The sequence below is a fragment of the Mauremys reevesii genome, linkage group 10, assembly GCF_016161935.1.
Source record: "Mauremys reevesii isolate NIE-2019 linkage group 10, ASM1616193v1, whole genome shotgun sequence".
Classification (NCBI taxonomy): domain Eukaryota; kingdom Metazoa; phylum Chordata; order Testudines; family Geoemydidae; genus Mauremys; species Mauremys reevesii.
The window spans coordinates 84,746,886-84,757,828 of record NC_052632.1 but is presented as its reverse complement, the minus strand read 5'-3'; the positions used below and the strand labels follow the sequence as shown (position 1 = coordinate 84,757,828).

Genomic DNA, 10,943 nt, shown 5'->3' with positions numbered 1-10,943 from the left:
GTAGCGGCGCGGGCGGGGTTGTTGGAGGGGGAAGGGCAGCGCGCGGGTGGGGGATGTTGGGGGAGGGGCAGCGCGCGGGGGCGGGGTTGTTGGAGGGAACGAGGCGGACTCAGATCAGCCGAGTTATCGATGTCAGCAGGCGACAGCGGCGAGCGCCGAATCCTCGAGTCCCGCCCGAAAAAGGAAGAGCGCCGGGCCAATCAGGGCAGGAAGGGGTGAGCGGGGGGGCAGGCGGCAGGTTGGGTTGTGGGGAGGGGAGGGGCAGGATAGGTAGTGGGGTAGGTAGGTTGGGGGCAGGGTAAGTTGTGGGGAGGGTAGGTTGTGTGGAGTGGGAGAAGGTAGGGTAGGTAGGTTGGTGGCAGGGTAAGTTGGGAGGGGGTAGGGTAGGTTGTGGGGATGGGAGGCGGCAGGGTAGGAAGGTGGCAGGGTAAGTTGCGGGGAGGGCATTGGAGGGGGTAGGGTAGATTGCGAGGGATTTGGAGGAGGTAGGTTCAGGGTAAAATTAATTCCCTCATTTACAATTTAAAGGCAAGGGCACACGTGCATGAGACTTGAACTACTTAGTGGGCAGGAGGAACCTCAGCATTTCCCATGCCAGCTGCCTGCCTGGGGCTGGGCCTCACATGCCATCTTAGTAACACTCCAGCCCTGGGCAGTAGTGACTGAAAGTTACCTCCATTGGAGGACTCTTTTTTTTTGCCAAGGGTGACGTGAATTTGGTGGATCTCAAATCATTTCACAGCATGGAAAGCAACCATGTCACAACTGGCTGTAAGTGGGTGCCCCAGTCAGTCAAGAGGCCAAAGATCACAGAGTCTGAACTGTTACCTCTGACTGAATCTCCAGGGGAGCACAGTGGCCCGTTGGTAGGGGGCAGATGAAGCTTTGGATAGAGTGGGCTTCAGTAGGTTTTGGTCAATTTACTTTAAAGAGAGAGCAGCAAAGAGTCTTGTGGCACCTTATAGACTAACAGGCGTAGTGGAGCATGAGCTTTTGTGGGTGAATTCGCACTTCGTTAGTCTATAAGGTGCCGCAGGACTCTTTGCTGCTTTTACAGATCCAGACTAACACAGCTAGCCCTCTGATACTTTAGAGAGAGAATGAGCCCCAAGCACACCGTAAACCTTTTGTGAATTTTCTTTTCATCCAGCCCCTAAAGCTGTTGGTAAGACACTGCCCCCGGCAGTATACTCTCTGGCTGGTGATAGCTTTGAGAGTTTGGGGAGTAACTGAGCTCTTACATCTGTGTGGTGTGAATAGAGAAGTTATAAGTTCTGTTCCTGGTGCAAAGGCTACTTCAGTCTTGCAGCATATTGTTTCCTGTGGCGGCATTTGGCATTGGTTAGAAAGGCCAGGGAGTAGAAACAGTATTCCATGTGCCAATGCTAAAGAAAAGTAAACAGTTCAGGATTTTAACATTTATTATGTGCCAGTATGACTGGCAAATGTGGGCAGAGCTGTTCAGTACACAGAAGGGCTTAGGGCAGTGATTCTCAACCAGGGTTATGTGTATCCCTGGGGGTATGCAGAGATCTTCCGTGGGGTACATCAACTCATTTAGATATTTGCCTCATTTTACCACAGGCTACATAAAAAGGACTAGTGAAGTCAGTACAAACTAAAATTTCATACAGACAGTGACTTGTTTTATATTGTTCTAGATACTAGACACTGAAATGCAAGTACAATATTTATATTCCAATTAATTATTTTGTAATATATGGTAAAAATGAGAAAGTAAGCAATTTTTCAGTAATAGTGTGCTGTGACACTTTTGTATTTTTGAGTCTGATTTTGTAAGCAAGTAGTTTTTAAGTGTGGTGAAACTTGGGGTATTTAAGATAAATCAGACTTCTGAAAGGAGTAGAGTAGTCTTGAAAAGTTGAGTGCCACTAGCTTAGGGTAACTAGTATTTATCACTTTGCCCTAATATTTGTTCCTTGCCTCTTTCTTATCTGGCTGTGGGTTTTCTCTCACCGAGGATGGTGTCCCAAACGGTGGAGAAGGGTTCAGTGGGATGCTTTTATTTAGCACACAGACCACATGCTTGGCCTTTTACTGTCTAGGCTATGTCCACACTATCCCGGGCAGCAATTGATACAGCGGGGATCGATTTATCGCATCTAGTCTAGATGAGGATAAATCGACCCGGAGTGCTTTCCTGTTGACTCCTGTACTCCAGCGCTGCGAAAGGCGCAGGCAGAGTTGATGGAGGAGCTGTGAAGACACCACGGTAAGTCGATCTAAGTACGTCGACCTCAGCTACGTTATTCTCGTAGCTGAAGTTGTGTAACTTAGATTGATCCCCCCTCCTAGTGTAGACTAGGGCTAAGTAGACAAGACAATATTATTCTGATAAAATGACCAGAAGATGGATTGAACACAAAACCATACCGATTGTTTTATTGATTGTAATAATAATATCTAGCTTTTATATAACGCTTTTCTTCAGTGGATCTCAAAGTGCTTTCCAAAGGATGGCAGTATCGTTTCCCTCATTTTACAGGTGGGGAAACTGAGAGACTGAGAACTGTAATACCACTGTTTTATTTGGCTAGTACAATGGCATAATGCATGCAATGTTGTATTTCATATCTGAAAGAGTCCTGTGAAGTAGTGATAGTGTCTTCATAACAAATACCTTAGAACAGGGGTTCTCAAACTGGGGGTCGGGATCCCTCAGGGGGTCGTGAGGTTATTACATGGGGGGTCGTGAGCTGTCAGCCTCCACTCCAGACCCTGCTTTGCCTCCAGCATTTATAATGGTGTTAAATAGATAAAAAAGTGTTTTTAATTTATAAGGGGGGTGGGTTGCACACAGAGGATTTCTACATGAAAGGGATCACTAGTACAAAAGTTTGAGAACCACCGCCCTAGAACATTGACGTTAAGCCCAATGTGCATTCTGAGCTAAAACTTCATGAATATACTTGTTTGCCCTAATATAATTTCTTGTCTTGCTGGTATGTTCATTTTTTCCAGGAAAGGGATAGGATTAAAACTAACTAAAGCTATGTGTGGAACTCCTAAAGGCACCTGTGAAATTGAAATCTCATTTGGAATCTTATATAAAGATCAAAATAATTTGTGCTGTTGGGAACTTATTTTTCTTTCTTCAGTATCAGATCTGGATTGATTTGATAGAAGGTATTTACAAATATGCGTATAGATAAATATTTTGTTTGAATGTGTGCATCTAATTCCAGTTTATTCCTTCTGCAGCTTTCTAAACCTAGTGTAACATTTCAATGGCTACCCAGATGACTGATGGTCATCGACGGTTCCTGCAGGTGCTGATGTCTCATGGAATAATGGAAGGATCGGTGGCTAGAACGTTACACAGGGACTGCTGTGAAATCCATAAAGGTTAGTCTCATTTCCTGAGAAAAACAGTAGTGTAGTGAATGAGAGAACAGAGTAAAACTGGGTTTTCTATTGCACCCATCATATTCTGGTTATCCCAAAGTGCTTTCCAGAGCTACCAGTTAGGTAACATGTTGACTTTGTAGGCAAATTGTCTGCTAAGCAGTAGTACACACCTAGCCTTACCAAGACCTCTTTTACTCAGGAAAACGTCGGTCAGATCATTGAGGTTATTGCTGACACTGACCCATTTAAAACTGGGATCGCTCTCGTTTTCCTGGTCAGAAGCCAGTGAGACAGGCAGAGAGGATCTTGTTTTAATGCTCTAATCCAGGACTTTAGAACTCTACATAAGCACCAGAGGTTCACTTGCACAGATCTGATTTCAGGAGTGGGGCCTAATTATACAAGTGGAAACAGCAAAACTGACTATAAATACATAGAGTAACAGCTGAATGAAAAGGAGATTTTCTTTAATTTCTTTGAACTACAGTAGTCAGGGTGTTATGTAGGCAGAAATATTTCAGAGAAGTGTGCTTTTTAAATGGGGAACTGAGTAGATCTTTCCCACATGAAGTAACATGTCACTAGTTCCAGATTGCAGTGTTATATCTGACTGTCTAACAGATGTGCATCAGCCTCAGTTTACAAACAGCTACATTGGTTCTGGAGTTCTTTTGGCCAGGACTGCACTGGGTCCCTGCAGGGGTGCTCCACCTGCCCCTGGAGGAGGGAGGGCAGGGCGTGAAGTGCCTGCGCACTCAGATCCACGTCTTCCGCCTCCAGGCACTGCAGAGGCTCCTTTATGGTGCGGGTAGTCCGGCGTGGAGAGCCCTGGCGCACGCCTTCCTGCGCCGCTTCCGAGGGCTCCGATACGACCGGCAGCTCCTTTACCTCGATCCGAGGGGCCTTCCGCGAGACCTCTCCGGGCTGCCGGTCTTCTACCAGGACCTCCTCCGGACCTGGAAGCTGTTCTCTGCGACCAGGTCCGTGGCGGCCACCGAGGGGGCAGACCTCCTCGCGGAGTCCCTGCTACACAACCCCCAGCTCCGTGTGCAGGTGGCGGAGTCCCCCGCGGTGCGCCAGAGGTTGTTCCTGGCAGAAGCCACCAGGGTTGGAGACCTCCTGGACTACGACCGGGGAGACTGGCTGGATCCCCTGACGCTCGCTCGGCGGATGGGGCTCTCCAGACCTTGTACTCCCCGGCTCGTACTACAAGAGGTGAAGGCCGCTTTGCCGCCCGCTGCTCGGGCTTACCTCGACTGGGTCCTGCGTGAGGGCACTCCCCGCCCACCCCGAGCCCTCCGGACCTCTTCATCGGGCCCCTGCCCCGTGGACCCGAACGGCCCCCCCCGCCCCTTCACCGCAAGCCGGCTGCAGATCATTTCCAAACCGCGCCAAGGAAGCATCTCTACGCGCTCGTGCTCCACACCCTTCACTTCCTCACCCTCGTGTCCTGCCCCGACACCAAGTGGCGGGACCTCTTGCCACCTCTGGAGGGTGAGGAGCCCTGGTGGGCCAGCCTGTACTCCACCCTGATCCCGAGGCCCATCGGGGACATTAGTTGGCGGCTCCTCCATGGGGCCGTGAGCACGGGCGTGTACTTGGCGCGGTTTACCCGTCCCAGACACCTGCCCCTTCTGCGGCGTGAGGGAGACCCTGGCGCACATTTACGTAGAGTGCGCCAGGCTGCAGCCCCTATACCGACTCCTCACTAATATCCTCTTGCGTTTCTGGCTGCACTTTTCCCCCCACCTGCTTCTCCATGCACTCCCTATCCGTGGCCCCACGAAGTCGCGGGACCTCCTGGTCAACCTCCTCCTTGCCCTGGCAAAAATGGCCATCTACGTGACCAGAGAGAGGCGGTTGGCCAATGGAGACTCCTGCGACTGTGGGGCCTGTTTCCGATCCTTAGTCCGTTCACGTCTCCGGGCAGAGTTCCTCTGGGCGGCGTCCGCTGGCTCCCTTGACGCCTTCGAGGAGCAGTGGGCGCTGTCCGGGGTTCTCTGCTCGGTGTCCCCGTCAGGATCCCTTCTTATGACCCTTTGACCACACTCCTGTCCCTGTTCTTTTATTAGTTGTCCCCCGCAATTAGTGGGTTTCTGAGGCCCTGTGGAAGCTCCCCTTAGGCTGGGGGAAGCCCGCCCCGTTTCCCGGAAACCCAATAGATAGTATATACCCTATAGAAAGTTATGTTAAAATAATGTTAATAGTGTAAACAGCACAAAGAAATTAAGGGTTAAACCAATTTAAACCTCACCAAAAACGTGTAAAAGGCTTTTACAAAAATAGTGTCTTTAGAATTGCATATTTAAAGCTTTATTCGTATTTGCAATTGACAGTTTTTAAGTAATGCCTTTTTGGCAGTGTTAAATTTGCCACTTCATCCTTTCTTGGGCAGCTTTTCTTTGGGATGTTATATAATATATTTGCCTGCAGGGGAGAAGTATCTCTCAAGGCTAAATCCTTCACCAGACTTAACTACATATTCACTAGTCCCTGTAGACACAGTAGTGAACTCTGTACATTATAAAACAGGAATTTTGGTTTTGTGCTTTCAGTTTAATTTGAAGTTCTTTTTCAGGCTTTAATGGTATAGGAATGTGTAATCAATTTAGTTATGATGTTTCAGAGAGAACTGCTTACTATCTGTATTATACCTTCACTAATTTTGAAAATGTGGTGGACAAACAAATTAAGATGAAATGAGTAACATTTTTAGTTAATTAGTAATTTTTAGCAGTAGGTGATACAATCTGATAAAACAAAGTGAAAACTAAATTGCTGCTTACAAAACAAAAACTGAAAGCATCAAAGGTCACGACCTTCATCTTTCACATATTTGCAGACAAAACTAATTGGCAAGTAATTAGTACAAAGATATCTATAGGCTCAGGTCTGTAGATGCTTCTGAACCTGAGTAGCTTTACCAACTGATGCTACTCCTCACATGAGTAAAATGTTTGTAGGAGTGGGTCCTAAAGCAGCTTTTGAAAGTTCTTAAGATAAGACAGTTTTGGATAGAAAAAAGTTAAGTGACTATTTAAGAAAAAAGCCTAGTCCTCTGGATTGAGAGGAGCCAGCTGAGTTGGTTCAGGCACCTGATAAGGATGCCCACAGAAGCTTCCATTGGACTCTACTGGGCATGTCCCACTGGGCAGAGTCCCCGAGGCCAACGCAGGACATGCAGGCGGGATTATATCTCCCACCTGGCCTGGGAATGCTGGGGAATCCCCCAGGAGAGCTGGAACCTATTGTGAAGGAAAAGAAGGTCTGGCCCTCCCTACTTTCTATGCTGCTGCTGCGATCCTCACCAGGAAAAGCGGCATAAAGGAAAAAGATGATGAGGATATTGGAATCCAGGTACCTCTAGAATATTAGTTGTCTTAAATCATGGCTCAGATTAAGCTGGTATGCAGTAGTACAGCATACCAATGCCTCTCTTAAACTACCTCCTTGTTCTTCAGAATCTCAGATTTAATGGGAAAAAGTAGCTGTTATGACTGCAAAGAAAACAGCACTGTGAACTGAATATAACCAATGCAGAAATACCTACATGAGTCTGCAGAGAGCCTGGAACAATAGCTTAGAGGGTGAACTGCCCCTTTCATCTCAGTGAGGGGTATGGGTTTGTCTACATGGAGGAGACATTGTAGAATCAGCTAGGGCAGGGGTAGGCAACCCCTGCAGCACGCAAGCTGATTTTCAGTGGCACTCACACTGCCTTGGGTCCTGGCCACCGGTCCGGAGGGCTCTGCATTTTAAATTTAATTTTAAATGAAGCTTCTTAAAAATTTTAAAAACCTTGTTTACTTTACATACAACAATAGTTTAGTTATATATTACGGACTTATAGAAAGAGACCTTCTAAAAATGATAAAATGTATTACTGGCGCGCAAAACCTTAAATTAGAGTGTATAAATGAAGACTCGGCACACCACTTCTGAAAGGTTGCTGACCCCTGAGCTAGAGTATGACTTTTAAAGCACGCTAACGCCCCATGGGGAGTTATTCTGCACTAAGGGTACGTCCACACTACCCGCCGGATTGGCGGGTAGTGATCGATCTATCGGGGATCGATTTATCGCTTCTCGTCTAGATGCGATAAATCGATCCCCAAACGCGCTCCCTGTTGACTCTGGAACTTCACCAGGGTGAGAGGTGGAAGCGCAGTCGACAGGGGAGCCGCAGCCGTCGATCCTGCGCCGTGAAGACGGGAGGTAAGTCCATCTAAGATACATCGATTTCAGCTATGCTATTCTTGTAGTGGAAGTTGCATATCTTAGATCGATTTCCCCCCCCCCCCCCATGTAGACCAGGGGTAAGGGTGCTATTTTGTGGTTTGACTTAATCCACTTCTAAATTAAAATCTATTCCAGTCTATTTCCCCATGTAGGCAAGCCATAACTCAGATGCCCGATGAGAGTTTAATTGTCACCATTGTTAACTATTCCGTTCCTCATGTGAGACAGGAGAAGGAGAGATCACAGAACTGCTCAATCTACTGTGAACTACATTTAATTTTAGCACCATTGGTAGGGTGGCGTTTGGGAGATACCACTACTTATTTTTGTTCCTTAATCAGAATGAGCCTAGTAAAGCCAGTGGGCATATTCAAGCCCCTCTGAAGAAGCTCAGAGAGCAGGAACAATCCTATTTTAAACAGATGTGCAATCTCCCATGAGCAATATCGTATTGTGGTGACTAACATGAGTAAAACATGGGAGAGTACCACTGCTTCCCCTATACCCCCTCAAATTCGAAACTGGCTTAAGTGTTTTCCTGAAAACACACAAGTCATTGTGCCTTGTTTGATAAAGATATGTATTGTAATTAGCAGAGATGTCCTGAACCAGAGGTCTGGATCAAAGCAACATTGAACATTACAGCAAACTTTACAGTTTGGTCCCAGTTCTGGTCTTTCCAGTAGAGATAAGAAAGTGTCATTACCACTTTACAGGAGACTTCATCTGGAATACTGTGTGCAATTCTGGTCTCCTGTGTTCAAGAAAGATGGATTCAAACTGGAACAGGTGCAGAGAAGGGCGAATAAGATGATCAGAGGAATGGCGAATCTACCTTATGAGAAGAGACTTAAGGAACTTGACTTGTTTAGCCTAACGTAACAAAGGCTGAGGGGAGATATGATTGCTCTCTATAAATACATCAGAGGGATAAATAACTCTTCTCCCTCTCTGGCATTTAAATTAAGCGCCAGTGTTAGCACACATGGATATAAACTTATAGGGTAACTTGGAGTATACAGAATCGTAGAATATCAGGGTTGGAAGGGACCTCAGGAGGTTATCTAATCCAACCCCCTGCTCAAAGCAGGGCTAATCCCCAAATGGCCCCCTTAAGGATTGAACTCACAACCCTGGGTTTAGCAGGCCAATGCTCAAACCACTGAGCTTTGGGGAGGAGGGATAGCTCAGTGGTTTGAGCATTGGCCTGCTAAATCCAGGGTTGTGAGTTCCCTCCCTGAGGGGGCCATTTGGGGATTTAGTTGGGGATTGGCCCTGCTTTGAGCAGGGGGTTGGACTAGATGACCTGAGGTCCCTTCCAACCCTGATATTCTATGGATATAAACTGGCCATCAACAAATTAGATGAAGGTGTCTAACCATCAGGTGAGTGAAGTTCTGGAATGGGAGCCATGGGGGCAAAAAATCTAACTGGTTTCACAACACAGCTGCATAAGTTTATGGAGGGAATGGTATGAGATCGCTTACAATGGCAAGCAGCCCATCTGTGATTGATAGTAGCAAGTGTCCCCAACGGCTGGAGATGAGACATTAGATGGGGAGAGTTCCGAGTTACTACAGTGAATTCTTTCCCAGGTGTCTGGCTGGTGGGTTTTGCCAACATATCTAACTGATGGCCATATTTGGGATCAGGAAGGAATTTCCCCCGATCAGATTGGCAGAGGCCCCGGGGTTTCCACCTTCCTCTGCAGCATGGGGCATGAGTCACTTGCTGGTTTGAACAAGAGTAAATGGTGGATTCTCCATAATTTGAAGTCTTTAAATCAAGATTGATGGTTACTGAAGTCCTCAAGAGGTTATGGGACTATTAGAGGAGTGGGTATGTGAGGTTCTATGGCCTGCAATGTGCAGAAGGTTACACTAGAAGGATGATCACTATGGTACCTTCTGGCCTTAAAGTCTAGTTAAATAAAAGTTAGTGAAATAATTTATCAGAAAGGGTCATCTGTCAGGAAGATTTCCTGAAAACAGAGTAGCACACCATAAAACTCCCACCTTCTAAGTACAGTGTATTCAGTGTGTATATATATACAGCCTGTGTGGGATGCAAAAAGGTTGTGAAATTACTCAGATGTGTGGGAGTTTTCAAATGTTATAACCACAATAAATACTCTACCTTAAAGGCCATGTGCCAAGTCAGGAGATTTTGTGGACAAAAGGATCCTGAACTTGACTCATTCAATAGAATATGATTTTACTTTCTTTACATTCATTTCTTGAGCAAACTCCGAGCAATGTGACTAAGCTTTCCTTCCAAGGGCAAATACATCATGCTCTTCCTTGTTTTCTAACAGCCTCTAAATAGACCTAGTCAGTATATGATTTATTGTAGCATTACTGATGTGTACTAAACTAGGAAGTGTAGCATTTAATGTAGTTCTTCAAAGTTCTCTATATTCCTGGATATGGACTTCTTTATTGAAGCAATGTGTCCAGATGCACTCAATGTCATTAAAGTGTAGTAGCATAATGTCCTTGTGATCACATCAAATCTAACATGCTATAGAATTAGCATAATTCAATTCAATTAAGATAAAGGGTTAACCTCCCACATCTATATCATCAAACAGTTGTATTCCAAGTGCTAGGACATTAGAGTGTGAAATTGCTTTTAAGCGTAAGAGGACACAAAAACAGCCCCTTTCAAATTATTAGGAACCAAGTTGTAATGGGGTTCTGCTCACCATAGGAGCACCTTGTGGCTGGGTCTGGAATTAGCTTTCACCTGGTTTTGCTCCCCCTTCCATCGGCTGCTCACGGTGTGACGTCTCTCTCCCTCTCCCAATAACTTAGGGTACTTCCTCTTCATAACCTAGCCCTCTGGCCCAGTCGCTGTATAGTGCTCCCTCTTCTTCAATAAAGTCCCACTAGACAAGCTGTCCATAGGCTATCTTAGGCAGCCTTCTATTCCAAGAATAGGTCCAGTGCCATTTTCCCAGTGGCTGGTAAGGGAACCCAGGTCTACCCACTGCTTCAAGTTCCAGATCCTATGACTAGCAACTTAGGTCTGCTCAATCACAGACCTGTTGCTGTTTCCCTGGGCTCCATCCTACCCCATCTTTTTATCTCCTGGCTTATCTTTGGGTTTATCACTGAAGCATCCTGTGCATCTCATGGCTACCTCACCCTTCCCAGCCTCTCTAGTGCAGGATAGCATTCTAGGACTTACTCTCCCCCTGGATTTCCTCCTTGTCCCTGGACAATTGCCTTTCCATCTAGGCAATGACTGCACAGCCATTTACTGCTCTCACTTCCTGGCTCTATACTCCTAGCCCTGCTTCTCCAACAGGTGAGGTTCATCTGTAAGTAGCGCTT

General features: G+C 46.3%; 1 protein-coding gene across 7 annotated transcripts in view; it reads left to right on the top strand.

Annotated features, from left to right (window-relative positions):
- Window positions 1-78: 78 nt before the first annotated feature.
- Window positions 79-10,943, top strand: part of NSMCE1 (NSE1 homolog, SMC5-SMC6 complex component) — a 29,446-nt gene continuing 18,581 nt past the window's right edge. For 3 of the 7 annotated variants that reach the window (XM_039491168.1, XM_039491169.1, XM_039491163.1), the window contains exons 1-2: window positions 79-215; window positions 3,223-3,366. In XM_039491168.1, coding sequence (XP_039347102.1) covers window positions 3,249-3,366 — 118 coding nt within the window. In that variant the 5' untranslated portion in view covers window positions 79-215; window positions 3,223-3,248. Of the gene's footprint in view, window positions 216-476; window positions 772-2,066; window positions 2,234-2,452; window positions 2,507-3,222; window positions 3,367-10,943 lie in introns of those variants that run through there. The other 4 variants (XM_039491165.1, XM_039491166.1, XM_039491164.1 and 1 more) reach the window with 4 other exon arrangements.